This window comes from Anopheles moucheti, chromosome 2 (genome assembly GCF_943734755.1).
Source record: "Anopheles moucheti chromosome 2, idAnoMoucSN_F20_07, whole genome shotgun sequence".
NCBI lineage: Eukaryota > Metazoa > Arthropoda > Insecta > Diptera > Culicidae > Anopheles > Anopheles moucheti.
In genome coordinates, this window is record NC_069140.1 from 73,989,768 (window position 1) to 74,011,262 (window position 21,495).

Below are 21,495 nucleotides of genomic sequence, written 5' to 3' on the forward strand. Positions count from 1 at the left end.
TCGTGGAATTCATTAGCGTCGTTCCCGCAGTAGAGGTATGGAAAGAAGGATAAGCTATGACCGTACGGGTTTCCCCTTTTAGATGACGTGGTGGGTGGTATCAGTGTTCTGACAGTTTTCAATGTTTTTTTATCGATCAAAATATTATGCGACACAATACTTTTTCCGAACAGATGTAAGGCATGTGTAATTTATGCATGATATGTGGCTAACTGATTAATATTGAATTTCTTTCGCAATGGAAAAGTTACATCTATTCAAAGTACCTAATAAATCCTTAATCCTTGATTGTACCAATATTTCTTCTTTTAATTGTGCATACTTTGAGATAACTTCGGCAATGATTGTGTCCTAAGTAAAGATTTCTTTTGGTACATACTGAATTGAATTTCTATCATTTCATTGGATATTTCACAACGTAACGTAAACCTACCGTGATTACCACGGGGAATTTATCGAACTTCTTGTACAATGTGGTCTTGTTTTGCACCGTTGGTTAGATGGCACTTCTACTTCAACACGCACTTACACCCATGATGGCTTATGATGAATATCATCACCAAAAGAAAAGCACTCGCGTGAATATCGATCCCGTCGACCGTATATAGCTCGTGGTTGTAACAGTGGTGAACAAATAAAACAAAACAAAAATCCCTCAGGAAAGATTTACCACCTTCGGGGATTCAGCAAACGATAAAACTGTGCAGCGACAGACAGGCGCAGCGTAACGATTGGCATGCATCTGACACGGGAACTGTAGGAATGAGAATGCTGTAACCCTGCACTTGATCGTCTCCCATCTCACCGTATCTCCGTGCGTGTGCGTCCTTGTGCCCCCGGGGTAAAAGCATCGGCAAACTTTCACAACAAGCTTGTTAAAATTTAACCGCTTGTACGGGACAGGAGTGCTAAAAACAAAGCAGAATATAATGATGAAACCGAAGACCGAGCGTAATGTAATTATTCGCTCTTGAAGGGTACATCGGTTCAAAGCGATTATGTGCCAGAGCAAAAGGGAAGGCAAGTGGACAGTTTGGGCAGGATAATCATGTACTAGGGAATGGAGAATATATAAAAAAAGCTTCGAAATGTTTCACAAGTAATATATAACAACGTGCACAACAGTTCGGAAATCTCCTTCACTGAAATCTTGATTAGTGTTACGATGAATCTGGTTCAGCTTCATGAATCTGAATCTCTATTGCAAAGAAGCATGATTCCCATCTCTTTTGAAAGAAACTAAAGATTTATATGATTGACTCTTCTCAAAAGGTTCACTGAACACAACACTATCTCTTGACCATTTTGAAACACCTTTTAAAATTCTGCATCTTCGTTACTATACAAAGCACCACGAACGGATCTCAAATGTCAAATGGAATACACTAACAATCTTTCAAATTTCATCGATGTCTCTCATCGATTATTTCTTCTCGGGCTTCACTCTTATCCGGTGCTCTTCTCATTCTTACCTTCGATTTCCAACAATCAAGCAGACCCTGCTGGCTATCGACCGAGCATATCTGCACCCGCTGATCGTCCTCAGTCATCCCGGGCAGCAGCACCGTCATGTTGCGCGGTCCTTTAAATCCCAGTATGTTGGTGTCCTGTATCCGGTTGCATGGATGGAAGAAAACAAAAGGCACACTTGATTCAATTTGCTGCTGGCAATGTGATTGTGATCTCCCTGCTACGCTTAACATGCTGGCGAAGCGAAGGAGATGTTGCTGTGACATGAAATCACATGACACCATACATGTATTATTCATTCCAACGCTAGTATGCGAAGAAGCACTGTAGCACAAGGTTCAACTTTTAATGACAGATCAGCGTCTTTTGGGAGCATTCGTAAGTATTTAGGTACATTCGTTAATTTAATTTTCTTCTTACATAGATTACGACGGCCAGATCGAGGCGGGGTGCGACCGCATCGTTCTTGGTGCCACTGTCGTACACGAAGAATGTTGTACCGAACACGTTCGAGCGCAGTTTCCCCACGAAACCGTCCGCCTGCCGGGAGAGGTCCGTCGGATCACAGCTGATGATGTAGTTGGACGTTTTACTTTTCTTCCGCTTGCGGCCTGAAATGGTAAAGAAATTCAATTAATATGATACATCATTGTGCTGCCGGTGTCGGGATGGTTATAATAATTAACACAGTTTGCGTTATTATATGTTTGAGATGGGAAAACATTGGGTAATAAATTTTATCTTGCTAACAAAACCAAATAAACAATCACTTTCATCGAACCATCTTCGCGGAGAGAATGTTGAGCTTAATTCTAATATTTGCGCCTAACGTACCCGCTAGACAGAACACCTTCTTGCCGTAGTCTCGCTCGAGGTGCAAATAGTAGATGGGGAATAGGCCCCGGTCCATGCCTTTTCGGTCGCGCGTAATTCGACATTTGTACAGGACGCCCTGGGCGGCTGGTTGTGTGACCCACTGCTCGATCGGACCGATGACATCACCCTCCGTGTCGGGCGCACCGCCACCACCACCACTGGGAGGCGTTGCGGAACCTTCGCTGGACTTTACATTGCCACTGCTGCTGTTGGTGTGATGATGATTGTTGTTGTTGAGCGCAGGTGATATGGGTGCCGAATGGGAAAGCAGCTGGTCGGCCATTGAACGGTCGTAAAGGATGGCACCACCGCTACCACCGTTGGCGGGTGATTTTGTTGAGGTGGACAGTGGCAGTACGTCGACCGGTGTGCTTTCTTCGTCTTCACTGTCCTGTGACGAGGGTGTTAGTTTCTCCATCGGTGCTACAAAGAAAAGAATTGACATTGATCAAGTTACTTTCATGCTAATAAATTTAAAATTGTATTGTACATATATTTTGTTGAAGTTTTGTAATTTAACTATTGAGTTCTCATTGTATATTATGCAACAACAGTTTAGCTGTAGCGTGATGCACACTAAATTAGTGAACACTAATAATGTAGCAAAGTTACCCAACGATTTTGTTTGGATATTGGGAAATTAGAATTAAATAAATAAGCAACTATTACAGTGTGTAACAAAACTATATCAACACTTGTGTTCGTATGGCGATGAAACTAAAACTGATGAAGCGATGGATATGGTCAATGTTGTAGTAAGTTAAGAGGAAAAAGGCTTTTTTTATATATTTTTAAAATACAATAAAAAATATCTTCGTTCAGTTTATTCAACTATTTCAATTCGTTAACCCTGGTTAACTCTAAAATTTCGGCAATAGAAGCTGTGATTTAGAGGTCTTGAATTATAGGACAAGTCACTCCAAAAGATCAAATACTATTTTGCGTGATACTTCCTGATGAAACCAACAGCTTCTGGATGCTACTTTATGATCATATTACAAATCACATCGAGCCCTGAAGGGAAGCATATTTTCCTTTTCCCTGATTGTTAATCACAAACAGTACCATCTTTGCAATTATTTTGTGGAAATCATTAATTCGGTGGGTAATTTATTAGGTGGAGGACGTGATGAACACGGTCTCAACGCAAGTTGTGACCATTCTTCAAGGAAGCTTCAGCCGATGGCGTGTTCGAAAAGTAATAATAATGTCCGTCCTATTCAAGTACTTCGATTTTCATTTTCTGATACTCTGCCATAAGCCATATTGGCTATAAGGTGGACAAAAAGCACCTTCTTTACTCTAATATACAGCTTACTGCTCGAAAAAATTAGCTAATAACGTTATTAAATTTTGTCTATGTACAAAATAGTAAATAAAAAAGATAAAACTATTGAATCATGACGTGGTAAAAAACAACGTAAAAATATTAAAAAGCCCTTCCCATTCGATGACATTATTCAATTGTACCCTTTCGTTGCAGATTATTCGTTAAAAACGTTTATTTTTATTTAAAAAAATTTAACAAAAAAGGTTAATTTTATTTATTTACGTTGATATAGAGTTATGTTACTTACTGTACAATTAAATACTTCTGGAAATACCTGAAGTGCATTCAAATACGAATAGTTACGATACTTACAGTCGCTATAAGGTGAAGTTGGGGTGGTCGTGATCGATGCCGCCGTGATATTGGGACCGGTCGTTCCAACTGCTGCCGATGGCATCGGACCTACGGGTGAGGTGGGCATAATCTGATCCGGATTGTTTGGCGACATCATGAACTGCATCGGTCCGTCGTACGCGTGCACCTCACGCCCATTCCGATTGATGCCCGACATTGGCCGAACGAGCTGAAGATCACTCGCCTGTACCATACCCGGTGTTGCTCGCTTCTGCCGTATGTAAGCCTCCATTAGTTGTCGCTGCAAATGAATCGAACGAAACGAAAGAGCGTCACATTTATTGTATTGTTCCTAGCAAAGTCGCAACACACTCGTGTGTTCATGGTTATGTTTGTGCTGCAGTAAATGTAACAATTTGCATTGTTAAACCAAGAAAGCAAACAGCTCGCGTGGGAATATTTGCACGTTAATATTCTGCCCCTCGCCCAATATCAATAAGTGCTAACCAAATTAACACCTAATCTCCGTCGTTGACTAAGGCAAGGCAGGAAGCCCATAATGATGGCGGCCAGCACATTTGCATTACACAGGCTGTTACGGGAAGACACACACACTAATGCGGATTAAAATCTACACCTCAGCGCGGTTTGTTGTTCTGTTTATGGGAAAACTAGCAATTAGCACAACAAACACTGCGCCAGAGCTAAATAAAGCTCGAGATATGGGATGGGCTCCAATGAAATGTAACGCTGGGCAGCATTGTACAAGCGCGGGTGCACCAGCGCTGGATGGGTACGGTCCACTGCACACAATTTGTGCCATCGACCGAACGCAGAAGAGCACCCCATTAGGACGAGTCGTTAAAGCGCTATGTTGACCTAGAAAGTGAGTGTCAATTGGGATTTATGCATCGAGCAGGAGCGAACAGAAGCGCTAAAATAATAGCTTCAAAGTACACAGTGCCTGCGCAAACAGTGCACAGTTTTTGGGTCGATAATCCATTGTGCCATTTTTTGCACGAAGTGGAATAATTTAATATAATAGAGCTGGGCTTCTTTTTTTTTCTTCCGAAGACCAACCAAAAAATTTAATTACATTGCATGAGGATTGAACATTTTATGGCGTCATTTGCCTTTTGCGTGTATTTGCAAAAAAAAGAGCTTCACTGTTTTTTTTTGTTTGTTTATCATTAAAAATTTAATTTTCAGCTTAATGTTGTCGCTATTTAAAGCGATTTTGAAGCATCAATGCGGCTTGCATAATTGTTCGTACATTATTTAAATATGCATGCCGTAGTACACTGTTGTTTTTATCCTTTCTTTTTAAAGAGACAGAGAGATACTCCGTCACTAGCGCAATCTTTAGTCACGCTTCAGTGGAGATGCACTCATGCGGATACGCATACGGTTATATGTTCCATGGTACAAGAGTAAAGTGGTTATGGTAATGTTACAAAACACAAACAAATGTTCATATATTTAAAGAATTGCAAAATTATTTATTTATTCTGGTGCTTGTTTACGACATACATTTTTGTGTATACTTAAGGGGGTAGTATACGATAGAGATTCTAAAATATCGTAAAATTCCTAAAAATATCGAATTTTTGGGTTAATTTATGTTTGTTTAATTTATTTTAAACTTGATCTAAAATTCAAAAGACATCCCGTTGGCAAGATATAGATCAAAAGTTGAATCAGTGTATTAGCAAAAAAAAATAAAATAACGGAATTATATCAGAATAATGTTTTCAAAATTGAAAGATGAACAAATAAGATGTCAGTTGGTGTAAAGAACGACTTGTCAGGAGCTATAGTTGTCACTTGGTGTTGTCGAACACAGTAGGCGGCGCTAGAAGCAGAACTAGGTTCGACAAAAAGGACATGTCTAAATAAGGGAATAGCTGCGAAAAATGTAAACATCCGTTAGTAGCGCATGAAACACTAAAGGAGTAGGACTAATTTTTAAACAAATCAAGTTCCACATTCGGAAAATCCAACTCACGTCAATAGATTGTCTCACACACGGTTTTATCTGATGCCATACTCTTTTTCTCTATCAAAAATAATAACGCGTTTGTTCGAGTTGTTGTGTCGATTATAGTTTTCAATCATTATTAATTACTATCCTACGTATGATGACAGGATATTTATCGGGGGTTGAGCAAAAATTATTTATTTGTTTATCGGTTCAACGTTGCGGTCGCTGAATGATATCCGCCGATCAGCAAGATGCCATCAGTGATGAACCGCTGTATTCTTGAGGCGACTAAGGGAAGTGGACAGGTTGAAAAAAATATTTATTTAACCTGAAAACGCTACAATAAATACATATATTCCAAATTTTTTGGGCGTGTACAGTTTCCTTGAAAAAAATAAATCGTTAATATTTTTTCAGACTACCACAGTGTACTACCCCCTTAAATGATGATTAAATTATTTCCGTTTGTGGCGCCCCGATTGCATGATGGAAGCGGCGCCGGTCTTCACACGAACGGATCGAACTAAAATCTCATCCGGACGAATCCCCGTACGCAGGACTTGACTATCTAGTTACGGGTGATAAAGTCACAGAAAGCCAGAAATGTGTTTTGCCTAGAGGACTGATGTTATTGTGCCGATAAAGAAGAAGAAACTATTTTCTTTGCAAAGAAGTATGTATAAAAATGTCATCGTATGTGTGAACAATGTGGTATTTTGGAAATCATTAACATTATCCCATAGTCATTGTCATTGTTTAAACGCCGTTCCGGCTAGTGACTAATTGCGTAAGAAGCATCGGAGTATCCCTGCGACTACTAGATTGCCGGTATGATTAATAGAAGGACCTAACAGCTCGCTTGAGGCTCATCCACCGTAGCCATAGATGCCGTAACACCGACTTTCATCTTTCATCTCCAGAAGCCTTTAAAAACCCACCCAGAAAACGGGCTTGCGATAGTGCTGTGCTGGTAGCTTATTTTTCAACCGTTATGCTTTATGTTTCGCACTCTTTCATTCACACGACAAAAGTGACCTGACAAACGACCATTCAGCAACTTCACCAAACAGCACCATCGTCGGATGCTTTGTGGCCGTGAAAAGCCACACAAAAAAGGCTCGTCTAACCGTAATTTGTAAGTGCAGGGCTCGAGAGGGCCCTTCGGTTCTTGCCACCGTCCCCACAAACCCACACACACCCACACACACACACTCACACACCTTGACTTTGTGGTTTTCGATTGTGTTTGTTTTGGTGTGCATGGTTGCGGAATGTTTTTCTCCTTCAACTTCCGCGTACGATCCACCTTTGTGTTACCCTGACAACGGGACAAACGAGACAAACGATGGGCAACCCTGGCAGGCTATGAGGCGGTGTAGTAAGTGTACGCTCTTCTGCCAAGGTTGGGAGATGTGTGTCTGTGAATATTGCTTAGGACAATATTATACCGTGCTGCTTACGGAAAAGCGCACAATGCTTAGTGTAGATGGAAGGTGCACTTTAGTAAGCTTCATGAAGGATATTCACGGATCAAACCCGGGAATGTAAATATTAATGGTGGATGAATCTGATTCAAACTCATGAATCTGAACCTCTATTTCAAAGATTCATCAACTCTCAAAGTTTCACGAATCCTTGGGGATCCTTGGGGATTCATTAATTATCAAAAAAAAGATGAATCTTTACAGATAAAATAGTTACTAGCAAAAAAATCAGCTTAATCAGTCTACGAAAAACGAGTACCAGCAGTGCTTATACTTAATTCATTTGTATAAAAATTCCCAACAGAACCAGAAAAGCATTAAAATATGCCTAAAATCATGATTCCGGAGAGATTCATGAATGAATCTCTGAGGGTTTCTTGAATCTTTCGAAAGACGACTCCTGAATTGATTGACTCTTCACGAAAGATTCATATGACTGGCCCGTTTTCAGAAGATTCTTTAATCACAACACAATAGTAAAAAGTGTTCAATTAAACACATACACTATGGACATAGAATATATATTCAGTGAGGTAATTAATGTTGACAATGATTAAAAATGATTATCAAAAACACTTAAAAAAAACAACAAATAATTGAAGATTGTCACAATTCCTCGGAATTACTTTATGGCAAAAAAAAACATATCCTGAAGTATGTTTATACATCCCCTAATTTGTACCTAAGAACAGAAATTACCAACGTTGACTTTAGGAAATTGCAAGCTACTTCCGTTTCCACCCCCGGAATGCCACAGTTCCATAATTCTCGCACGGACGCATTTTATTTCTACCGTACCGGTTTGAGCAAACTTTTCCCATTCACAAAAGTGCACTCATTCTACTGCTTCCGTGTGTTTTCACTACGCTGAGTGATCTTGATAAATGGGTAGCACCCGTACACATCGCACACGGAGCCACGTGGAGCCAAAGAATGGAAAATGGATACAAATGGAAATGCTGAAGGGAACCAACGAGGAGCACCTACGAGAACGTACTGCAATTACTGTGCGCTGGCAAAAAAAGCTTCGAATTGCTACATACTTGCACGCTGCACAAATGCACCACCGCCGTTAGGTTATGCTGCTGTGACTGTTGGGAGACTGAGAAGGTAGAACACATTAAAAAAACACTCCCACCCACACACCCACACATACACACACACACAGACGATGCATCTGTAACCGGCGCCGTGAACATCCTTTTTCTGCTGCTATTTTTCTAACCGTTGTTTAGTGTTTGCTTTTAAATCGTCTACACTTCTGACGCTTCACGGCAGAGCATTAGCGCGTGTGTTGATTTTTGCAGCCAATCTTGCGCGCCGGTCCGTTACGCCCCCGGGGTTGCGGAAGCGTTTAATGTTGACATTGGCTCACATTCGCTTCCGGCGGACGTTTTGTCAGCGTTTTCGGTGTGTGGTTGCTCCGCTTTGCTGTGGTTCTTTATAACAGCAATGTCAACAATTGATTGGGTTTGCTTTGATTTTTTTGTTGTTCTCTCCAAATGTTCAACAAAGCATGTTTACACTGTAACGATGCTAACACAATGTTGCACGACGCTTTCCGTCGCACCGGAATGAAAATAAAAGTGAAGCAGCAACGTTAGCCAACGCATCGATGGAGACGCCCGGTACTTTACGGTGAAATCATCCCCGCAGGGTGGTGACGTGTCCGGTTTGCTTTGAAGAAAAGACGTTTATTTTTCTTCAATTTTTCCTCCTCCTTTTTCACCCTACCGATGACGGCTACAACGGGCCGAACTAAAATCGACCCATTCGCCAATTGTAGTACGGCGCGAAAGCCAAAGGGTCAGTCGAGGTTAATTGTGATGTTGCGTTTACGGGAATCGTTAGCTGCCAGCGGGCCAGCGGAGCGCCAGTAGGATAGCAAAGCACGCCAACACCAAAAATACGCCCCGAAAATGGCTAAGAAGAAACAAGCCGAACATTGTTAAGCTAAACATGCAAATGAGATTAGCCGGACGGATGGTTGACCGGCATTGACGGGTAGCAGTACGTAAAGGCACTGGGATCGTCGCAATTTGTGCACGGCCGAAATTGATTCGGTGCTAAACTAGAACACAGGGTATTACGCATCGCTAAGCCGGTCTTTTGTTTCACTCTTACCGGCTACGGATCATATTGGTTTTGATGAGTATTAAGCAGGAGAATTACAATTGTCGGTGTAATAAACGAAGCTTTTCCGTCGTGTTTGGTTTGACGCAGTGTGGTTACTTAATAACGCAGTTCGAATTGCTTTCTCAGGTTTGTACTGGACGAAGAATAAGAAATAATTCGCTAGAGAGTGACCTAATGAAAGCAGTATAGAAAACTTCACAATTGTATTTTAATTTATGATATTTATGATATTTACAAAAAAATATAAATTATGTGATATTAATATGTATTAATACATATTACCCAATGTTTGGCGACTACATTGTATAAAACTGCATCAAAAATGCATCTTACAAATGCTATACAAAAAAACAGCATTATTCCTTATTATTAATAATATTCAATATTCTATTCGTATCGAAGGACAACAAACAGAACTAATTTACATTAATATTTTATAACCACTATAGGGAATTTTAAGTTAAAAAGCCTAAATACTATACTTTAAGGACATCTTAAAATGGAATTCGAACAAGTTGTATCATGCTGAATCTAAACTCATCTAAATAAACTATTGAGTGACCCATTTGAAATAATCAACTTGATTAATTATAAGAGAAAAGTATTACTTTATCAAGTATAAACCAATTAATTTTCAAAAACGTACGGAAAACTTAGACAAAAGCTATTTTCATACCTCCATTCTCGATACATGATATCTACATATAATTATGCATAAATAAAGTAAGCACATGTGTACGCGACAAAGGTTAGGCACAAAGAGAGAGGTTCGCTTCACGTTATGCGTTGACCCCTCAACGCAGCCGTGCTGCCAACCTGTAGTGTTTATTCTATTGCAGTTTATAAAGTCTAGTTGTGTACTAGCGGTGTTGATAATGATGATGATGATGTTACATTATAATTTCTCCACCGGGGGAGAAGACGAACGTCCTCGGTCGTCTCTTATGTGCGTTTTTGTTTTTTTTTCTTCTTTTTTTTCATATAACGTTACAATATTTAAATCTTAATATTAATCCTATCTATACCCTAACTAAAAAAAGAAAATTCACCAAAATTCACTTGTTTCCATCAGCCTTTTAATCTTTTGATTTTGCATTTATGACGCTTGATTCCTCTTATATTTTCAAATGTCTTTTCCTTAATGTTTTTTGCTTTTGTTTTATTTGCCCGTGGTTGTGTTTTCGTCCTGATATTTGGGATTACGAAAACTTCTGTTTCTTCGTTTAAAGCTGGAGCTGCTTTTTTATTCACATTTTCAATTAACTGTCGTTTTACCGTGGTGTCTAAATTTCTTTTTGCCTCCAAAAAGAGTTCGTTTGAATTTTCCAATATTTGTGCCGGGTTATGGTTTATCTGATTAAACGTTAGCTCGTTAGGTGTAAACTTAGTAGCTGAATGAATAGTATCGTTATATAATGCAACTGCTATTCTTACAATTGATTTTGTATCGCATCGTTCATATTTGTGTTTGTTCGTGTTGTAGATTTCCGTTATTGTACAATGTGTCTTCTCTATTTGACCGTTAGATTCTGAGCATGAGGCGTATTTCAATGCGATACTCATCGATGCTAAATAGTTTCTTAGTTGCGCGGATCGAAGGGTTGTTTCCTGATCGGTGATTATTTCTTTTGGTATACCATACTGAGCGAAATAATGACTTAGCTTTCTCTGAACTTGTATTATGTTTTTGTTTTTGATGTGCAGCATTTGTAAATGTTTTGAGAAAGAGTCAATTAGTGACAAAAAACTGTGATTATTAATTATATAAATGTCCATGTGTATTCTTTCCAACGGTTTACTTGTCACTGGTCGGGGAGATATTTTTATGTTGTATGGTTTGCGTTCATATTTATGCACGTTACATGTTTCACAACCATTAATAAATTGCTTTACTTGCTTTTGCATGTTTGGGAAAAAATAAGCACGCCTGAGCTTCTGTTCAACTTCCGAAATCCCACGATGAGCTCTATTGTGTTCGATCGATATCAGAAGGTCTTGTCTTTCTAGATCTATTACATCCTCAACTACCGTTTTTGTCATTACGAAGTGACCTTTAACCGCGAAATTGTTTTTTAGCACATCTTGTAACATTTGCGTAAGTGGTTCTGGGGCCTTAATTGCAGTTTGTCTGCCGTTGTGAAAGTTTTCTAAATGTCTCACTATGTCAATCTCGTTAAAGCCGCATTGAGTTACAGTAACTCTATTGAAATTTGCGAACGGCTTTTCCTTCACAACTGTTGCGTTGTTCTGTGTTGTGTTATTTGAGATTTTGAAAATAATTTGATTTCGGTAGTAGTTGATCGGCTTTTTTGTAATGTGAACAAAGTAATTGAACTGAATTTGTTCTGGTTGTTTTCTACTAAGCGCATCAGCTACGACATTCGTTTTCCCCTCTCTGTATTTAACATCGTACTCGTAATTTTCTAATTCCAATCGCCAACGCAATATTTTAGAATTCTTATTGCACGATTTAATGAATATTAGTGGTTTGTGATCGGTAATCAGTGTAAATTTACTGCCGTATAGGTAAGGCTTGTACTTTTCCACGGCCCATACAATGGCCAACGCTTCTTTCTCTGTGGTTGAGTATCTTGTTTCTGTTTCGTTTAGAGTTCTACTGCCGAATGCTATTGGTTTTTCTTTTCCATCTTGTATTTGAGACAGAACTGCTCCTAGGGCAAAATTACTAGCATCTGTCGTCAAAATGAATGCTTGTGTGAAATCCGGGTATGCTAATACTTGGTCTGATGAAATAATCATTTTAAGCTCTTCGAAACATTTTTTATATTCTTCATTTTCAAAATCTACTATTGATTCCTTTTTCAAATACCTGGCTAGAGGTTTGGTGATTTTAGAAAAGTCCCTAATAAATCTTCGGTAGTACCCTGCTAAACCGAGGAATTGTTTAATTTCCTTTTTAGTTGTTGGAATTTTCCAATCCAGTATTTTTTTTATCTTATCCGGGTTTGGTTTGATACCTTCGCATGTTATTACATGCCCTAGAAATTCTGTTTCCCTTCGTAAAAATTCGCATTTGTCTAACTGAATTTTTAGGTTGAACTTAGCTAAACGTTGTAGGACTTTCGATAAATTTTTCAAATGAGTCGGTAGGTCTTTACCAATTACAATTATGTCATCTAAGTAAACGAAGCAAATATTCCCTATTAGTTCGTTCAGCACGCTATTCATTGCTCGCTGAAAGGTAGCTGGAGCGTTTTTAAGCCCGAATGGCATTCTATTAAATTCATAATGTCCATTCGTGGTACTGAAGGCTGTTTTTTCCCGATGTGCAGGGTCCATCTCGATTTGATGAAACCCTGATTTTAAATCTAAAGTGGAAAAATACGTCGATTTTCCCAGGTTGTCTAAAATTTCTTCAATTTGCGGCATGGGATATTTGTCGTTAATCGTTTTATCGTTCAATTTACGGTAGTCTATTACTACTCTAACTTTTTTTATTCCTGAGGCATCCATTTTTTTGGGCACCACCCATATGGGGGATGAGTATGGACTACAAGATGGGGAAATTATGCCACTATCTAACATTTCTTTAATTTGTTCTTCTACATCGGGTTTCAAATGATGTGGGTATCTATAGCTCTTTGTGTATGTGGGTTCTCCATCTTTTGTTATGATTTTATGTTTTACTACATTAGATGCTGTTAAGTTTTCATTTGTTCGTAACAATACTTCTTGATTTTCATGTATTATTTTCAAAAGTTCGACTATTTCAAGCTCTGATAAGTGATCAGAGCGTATAATTTTTCTAATATCCTTCAATTCAAGTTTTTCCTTTGAACTCAGAGGGATTGCAGATATCGTTTCGAAATTGTTGACGTTCAAACCAAAGCGACCTAAATCATGGGGGGGCTTGGATGATTTGCTGATTATTCTAATAACCGATTTATTTTTACTTGAACGATATAATCCTGGTTCAATTATTATTCCATCAGTCAGCTTTTGATGGCATGGAACGAACCAATCACCATTACATAGTGTATTAATGGTTACAATGTGGTGGTACACATGATCTGGAGGATGGTATTTATGAAACGAGAAAGCACAATCTCTGAAAAAAAATTTCTCATTTTTAAAATCAATTTTTGCTCCTGTTTCTGCCATGTATTCGGCCCCAATAAGTCCATCAAAAAATTTATGGAACTGTAATTCGTGATATGTCTGTGTAGGTAAGTTATTTCCTAGTAAGTTTGCTTTACCCTCCTTATTGATTTTGAATGAACCATTGATGTTGTTTATCTCTGATGTATATGATTTTAGGTTCATTTTAATGATACCTGGTCTCAAGAGGTTTTTGTTTGCACCTGAATCTATCAGTAATTTTATAATTTTACCAGATATCGTATTTTTGCACTCGATGTATGGAATGTAATTAACTAATTTGGTTCGGGATTCTCGTGACCCTCCCAAAAATTTACTAACAGTTCTTCATCTTCTGAGTTGGAAATTATTTCATTGTTATGAAGTATTCCTTTGTTACGAGTTAATCTGCTCTTAGTTGATTCAACTTCCATTGGTTCTGTTTTGTTTGTATCCATTCTAGATTTGAAGTTTGGTAAACCATGTGCTTTTATCGTTTTATCACTTGAAGTGTTATTGGCCCTGATTGGACCTGTAGTTGTATAAAAATTCCTATTACTTTCTTTAGAAGTAAACTTACAGAGGAAAGCATGTGTTTCCTCAATACTTTTAGGGCGAGCAGCTTGTGCGTACCCAAAATACGGAGTTTTTAATCCACTTATGTACGCCGCTAGACTGTATTCGTCTATAAACTCATTTATTGTGTCCCAGTGAGCGTTGTACTTTGCATTTTGTTTTGCTAAGGATTTTATATTGAACACAATTTGCTTTGTTTTTTTATAGTGTTCCTCAATACTACCTTCCATGCGATTATGCCACAATTGACAATTGTATGATGAAAGTTCTTTCTTATCACCCAATGCTTCGGTCAGTATTTCTCGAATTTCGCTAAAGTTCGAGGGGTTTCCATTCACGCACAATATGTCCTTCGCGTATCCTTCTATTTTATTAACTACAGCGGTGAAATACATTCGAAAAATGTGTGGTGGCACAACATTTTCAAAAATGCCAAGCGTTTCTTCTGCTGTATTTAACCAACAAGGTAATTGTTTTTTATTACCATTGAATACAGGCAGCATTTTAATAGGATCTGGAATTTTAAACATGCTTCCGAAATCACTAAATTGTGCTGAATTTGTCCTAGGGGGGTCTGTATTTAGAGCAGGTGTGATGTTATTTAACAACACCTCATGTTGTTCTAATTTTTCACCTATCTGGCAAATCACACCAGTCAGGTTTTTTATCTGTTCGGTAAGCTCTTTTACATCTGCCATTTTGCTATCTAGCGTAAGGTTTTCGAAGAGTAGAGTAATTGGCTCGTATGACAATGATCCCAGAGATAATTCTTCTGAAGAATTGTCGGAAATAGTCGCTTCTGACTTGTTTTTTCTCCACATAAGGAGCGAACAGTTGATCTGTTCGGCTCTTTGTTCACTTTTGTACGCTCATAAAAAGCGTTAATAAAAGTTCACCTTACCTCGTGGTACACTTGTAATATGTGCGTGAGGTCGTTGACGTCTTGATACGGAGCGGCGGTATCACAAATCGCCCTAGTTTTGAAAAATCGCTAGGAGACGGAACAAATTCCGGATACACTTATTGTGAGATTTTCACTTCTCTTCACTTGCACTGTTTTACTTCCGTTTTAAAACCAAACGACTACCGGCTGCGCCAATTATGCATAAATAAAGTAAGCACATGTGTACGCGACAAAGGTTAGGCACAAAGAGAGAGGTTCGCTTCACGTTATGCGTTGACCCCTCAACGCAGCCGTGCTGCCAACCTGTAGTGTTTATTCTATTGCAGTTTATAAAGTCTAGTTGTGTACTAGCGGTGTTGATAATGATGATGATGATGTTACATTATAATTATATATTACTATATAAATTAGTATTTTCAGCCAATTATTCGCTTCTTTTTGTACCATTTTCTTCCTTAGTCATGCCCTACTCATACTTATTGAAGATCAACATTGATAGTTAATTTTGCGCTAGCTTAGGAATAAACATGTCTATCGAAAGCCATGAACCCTCAGCGACAGCTTATCAAACGACAATACCATATTCTATTCGGAACAGGTCCTTACAGCGCCACTGCCGTATTTACCACGATTCGACACACATTCCCGCACAACCTCGCTCGCTTCAATCCCTTCGATAAGCTGCGGCGTGGATTTATATTCTGCTCACTGTTACCTGCATGAGGCGCGCGTCTCCACCTCGGTTAACCAACCATTATTTACACATCGTTCGCAGCAGCGCCAATCGATCGAGCTCACCACTAGTCTAACCTAGCCTCGAGCTAGCGGCCACAATCAAACACTTTACACCAAGGGCCAATGAAACCGCCATCCACTGCGGTAAAAGATACGGGAACAGTCGTGTTCCATTTTATTTCCCGCAGGAACCGAGCGCTAAGGGACACCGCGCGCGTTAAGTTTCCTGCCGTGTCGTTAGCGTCATGTTGGTGATGGTAAAACGAGTGACATGATCACGTACCGCTCTCTGGTCGAATAGGGATAAATCACGTTCAGAGCGAGGAGTGGATTATGTGTCCGCTTTTAAAGGGAGCACTGGGACTTTTAAGCGATGTAAATAGATGGCAGCATAATACTATTCTCGATGTGATGCATCCAAAGGAACACGTTTTAATTAATATTTGCTTGGTGGGTGGCATTAGTGACTTTTTAGTGACAGCTCTTTGATTAGTTCAGAAAAGCTCTTGGCACGGCACGAGGAAGCAATCAAGCAATTTACACTTTGAAGCAGTTTGAAGCATGTGTTATGTGTTTTTGAATGTAAATATCAATTTTGATCAATTTTGTAATGAAATAAGCGTAAACAAACGCATAAATCTGAGCTTTATGATTTGGTAACCCAGTGGATGGTTGAGTTCTCAGAGCTGGCTGAAAAGCCAAATGGGGGAATTTGGAACGAAAACATAAATAATGTGCGTAAAATTCTGGATAAATTACATATTTTATTCATTTCTAACTCAAAATTATTACACTGCGTACCAAAGTAATGGTACCTTCCTGGCTCTTACAAGTACGCACTTGTATTATGCCGATCGCAACGGGTATAGAAGAACCAGAAGTCCTCATTGTTCTCAACATCATCCAGTTTTTCGCACTAAAGGACCGGTACGAAATACGGCACGCAGAATTTACTACCAAGCCACGGGTAATTAAAAGTAAAACTTGCTCAGAAATGTTCGCCCAACACCTCCAAAAGTAGTGATTCTGTAAAGAAGATTCTATTAGTGTATTCCGTATGTTAGTATGTATAGACATTAATTTTTATTTCAATGTTAGCTTAAGAACTATTTTGTGAGGTTCAGGGTTTCAACTTATTTTACATTCCTCCCTTCATTAGCGAATATATTTATTCAGGCTATAATAATATTTTTCGTAATTTTGGTATAAAAAATTAAGTAATTTATCTCTGATCATTTGTAAAAGGTACACTCCTAACCCTAAGAGTTAAACTCCCAAGAAACAATTTTATACGAACAACAATAGATATATAGTCAGCCCAGTACACCCAGTGTTGAATATTGTTCAACGGTTGATTCGATTGCGATAGCGTTCGACAGTTGAGGGCGCTACATCAAGAGACGAAACCGATAGGAGGCGAGGATATACCTGAGTTAAGAGGATCAATGACCGGGAGAAAGCGGACTGCATAAAGCTGACCCGGCGGCAACAGAGGACGTAATTATTTAGCTCCTCTAAGCCTAATCTGAGACAATCGATTAAGGTCAATTTCTCTCTCTCTCTCTCTTCTTAGCATAACGACCTGCTAGGTCATGCCTGCCATTTCTGCCTTACTAGACTCACTTTCCTTGCTACGGGGGATTGGTCCGGATGGGATTTTGGTCCGGTCCGTTCGAATGACGAACGGCGTTGCTACCATCATGTCATCAGGATGCCCCAAACATTAGACCAATAAAGATCGCTAACATAAGTCCGCTTGAGTTTATTATATTCGTGGATTTGGTGTTGTAATGTAATAAGAAGAACGGTGTTGCAAGTTATAACATCCGGGATAAACTGGCATTGCAATGTTTGGAGAAGGAAATGTCTCCAAACTAATGTGAATTGTACCTTAAGTTAAGACTTCAATAGTTTCTCCAATAGGCCTGGTGAGGCAATTACGCGTATAGGTCTGGACGATTCATGACTTTTGGTATATTAGACCAAACGACGAATTACGATCTCTTTGGACAACATGGTAAATCCAAGATTATTCATTAAAGAATAATGAAAAGTGAAGAAAGATAGCTTGTCTGGAATATATTCAAATCCTTCTGTTAGTATAGGGTAAATGTACCAATAGCCGTGGTAGTTCCAATAGTGGTGGTAGTAGTAGAAATGCCATCCCTACGTCAAACTAAATGCAGCAAAGATATTTCTAGTAATACTAAAGTTATCTGGTCTTCTACGAATAGCTTAAAACACAAACGACCCCATTCTGTGTTTGTGTCTCATTTTTAAGGCTATAACTGACAGGATATCGAATAAAACCGTATAGAGCCTTCACGAAAATGCTAAAGCATTGTTGATTATTGCAAATATGCAGTCTTTGAGTGTCGTTTCATATTTTTTTTATTGATTTTGGCCATAATGCCGCTATTGGAACCAAAAACAAGCGTGTTCCTATAGTGATAGTATTATCATTTGCATTGAAAACTCCTGTCAAACATAATCAAACGACAATATTAGGCTACTTCGATTAAAAGAATCAATCAAACCAGTTGACGGGATAAAATTTACGGAATGACAACTGTCTACCGTTTCTTGCCATTTCAGGGACAAATTGACCACCAACGTTCTGAAAAAAGTGCACACAAGTCCTACGGAAGATGGAGAATGAATTTGGATCATTATCTCAGTGTTATGGGTAAAGTGCTAATGATAAAGTGATAAACAAAAGATAGCGCCACTATTGGTACACGATACCACCACAATAGGTATCGTAAAACATTTATAAAAAAGTGATGTTTTTTCATTTAATGTTTAATGCCAGTTATCGTTGTTTTTTTTCTAGAGAGAAACGTATATTCCATCATATTGAGAAATTTGTTCCTTCCAAACATCTTCAACGAGTTCCAATGCTGATCACTAATTACACCACTATTGGTACACTTACGCTAGAAGGTGGCAATTATTGTGAATAATGTATTATAAGTAATGCTTGTACAGTCTCCAAGCCACTCACAAGGTTTTTGCGAAACACCAACGCGAACCAAACATTGCACAGCCGTAATCGTGCAAATGTTCCCCACACTAGCGGAATTCTTAGCAATCATAATTAATGTGACATTTGTCAAGGCACGCCGAAAGGTGCTAAAAGTTTGGCCATTTGTGTGAACGCATTCTAACGAAGATAAAGCGCCAGCCGCGCGTGTATGTGTCTGCAGCACCTAAGAACAACTTACGGCGAACGAGCGTCTCATTTAACGTCTGCAGCACACCCGCCGCTATGTGGCTGCGAATGTACGAATTCTAACCGGTATTCGGTCGGGGGCATAGAAATAGAAGCACACAAACAGCATTCAAACGCGTGTCACAAACACGACTGAAGTGCGTCCTTCAGTGGTACTCCTCTCGAGCATCTCCTGAAGCTACCGGAAGCGGGCTCTACCGTTTTTTCTTTTGCAACCGCAGATAGCATCGTTTAAGTGTCGTCCATCACTGTGAGAGGGTGACATATTTCTCGCACCCGTTTTATCGTGAAAAGGGGAAAAGCAAGAAAAAAAACAGATCAGATTTGCATCAGCACGACAGCGAACTGGGCTGCTGGGTGCTAAGGAGAGGATATTTTAGCGGTAATTAAATTTCACCTTCTCCATACACAGTCGCATGAAAACCATCAACTTAGCAGGCCCTGGGTGACGGTCGGCTTATGTAATTCACCCACAGAGGTGTTTGCTTGTGTGCTGATTGTCTGGCTAAAGGTGAAAGCCGTCGAATGGCTTTTCCATTGGATTCCATTTGGCGAGGACATCAGAGAGGAACACCCTGTGCGCGAGGATCTTCGCCCATCCTCTCACTTTCGTGAATTAATAATTTCAATTTATTTCGATTCGTGTTCACCTGGCTGCACTCGTCTAGCGTGTGTGTACTCGGTGGCTTTGGCTAGCCGGGTACGGGTCTATTACGATCCTCATTTTGATTGGCCCTTTGTACTTGCTTTTGGCACACCTTCGCACTCGGGACCTATCTGTGGCAGGTCGGGTTCGGGTGCATCGGGGAAGTGTTCAAACGGAAAACGTCAAACTACACCTTCGAAGAAGGACAAAAAGAAACATAAAGTAACACACACACACACACAAAAAGAAAGAAAACTCCCACACGTACAGCCAGCATCGAAGGACGTCGTTTGTACTTTATCGTTTAAAAATAGGGCCAATAAATGTTGGGAAGGTCGTCCCTCGTTTGTCGTCATCGTCGTATGAGGGTGAATATTATGAATATTTTACGCAACGCCACACTGCGCTGGTACGATGTCTTCGTTAAGCTTTCGGGAGCTTTTTTTCCCGGCAACCGGTATGAGCGTCTGATATGACTAGCAACGGAACGATTGAATGCGATTTGTCGGTGGCGGGGAAGGTAGTAGAAAAAAGTTTGCTGCCGTCTTCCATTAACACACTTTGGACTGTCTTGTGCGACCGAGCTGCTTGTGTTGTTGTGAAAATGATGGAATTATATTTTCATGTTACTTCCTAATCCTTCCGAACGCTTTTTTCCGGTTTTGGTTTGGGGAATTTTATTCCATTTCTGCACAGAAGCCGCGCGTAAACCAATGCAAGAATGTGGTGAAAGGAAATCAACTGCGAACTGGAAATTACGGCGCAATTCGACACAAGGTTTATTCAACAGTTCCAACGCGAGATGTGCGCACTGAGTAAGAGTGAGTGAGTGAGTTGAAATCTTCGAGGGAGTGAAAGAATACGCGCTTATGCTCACTCTCACTCTCTGTGCCGACAAGAAACTCACTCAGGAGTGAGTAAAAGTGTTTCATTACTTTTTGGATTTGAATCACTCTGTGGTGTATTGTTGGTCTGATTAAAAATTCTTTATATATAATGTTTATTTCAGTATACTAATGCTTTAATACCAATATATTTTTGTACACATATTTTTTGCTCTCTCCGTCTTGTACTCAATAAATAAAATTCACTCACTCTTACCAACTCGAAATCCCCGTGTGGACATTGAATACCATCCAAAGCGAGTGACAAAATACGTTTTCTCGCTCATGCTCAGTGTTTACAATCCCAAAAGAGTGATAATATTATTTTACTCATTCTTTCAGAGTGATTTTAATTCAAGGAGTAAAAAAACACTTTTAAAACTCGTGAGTGAGTTTCTAGTCGGCACATGGAGTGAGAGTGAGTATAAACGCAAAAGAGTGGTAACAATATTAATGCAGTATAATATGTTTTAAATGAATCTCTAAAGAGTGAGTGAATTAAGATTTCAAATCTTTAAATCCACACTTTGACTCGGATTCAAATCACTGAAAAGAGTAAATATTCCCATCTCTAGTTCCAACGTCGGATTGTACTTGATGCATAATATATTAATAATGCATCATAATAATATTAATAAACCAAAACACTACATCACGTAAAAGAATATTTTAAGGATTTGTATTAATGTATTAAATACGTTCAATGATATGGTTATTCCATGATGAAGTTATCGATTTCAAAGCTAAATACTAACAAGGCTGGCAACAAAAAGTTATGCCATGCTTATGGTGATGTATAATATTATGAGTTGGTTCCAAATGGTCAAACAAACCCTCAATTGGGATAGG

At 39.2% G+C, this 21,495-nt stretch overlaps 1 protein-coding gene across 1 annotated transcript in view; it reads right to left on the minus strand.

Moving 5' to 3' along the window:
* Positions 1-21,495, minus strand: part of LOC128297644 (protein king tubby) — a 41,287-nt gene that overhangs the window by 3,200 nt on the left and 16,592 nt on the right. The window contains exons 2-5 of the mRNA XM_053033325.1: positions 3,989-4,271; positions 2,305-2,769; positions 1,891-2,081; positions 1,473-1,607 (exon numbers count right to left, since the gene is read on the minus strand). Coding sequence (XP_052889285.1) covers positions 1,473-1,607; positions 1,891-2,081; positions 2,305-2,769; positions 3,989-4,271 — 1,074 coding nt within the window. The remainder of the gene's footprint in view (positions 1-1,472; positions 1,608-1,890; positions 2,082-2,304; positions 2,770-3,988; positions 4,272-21,495) is intronic.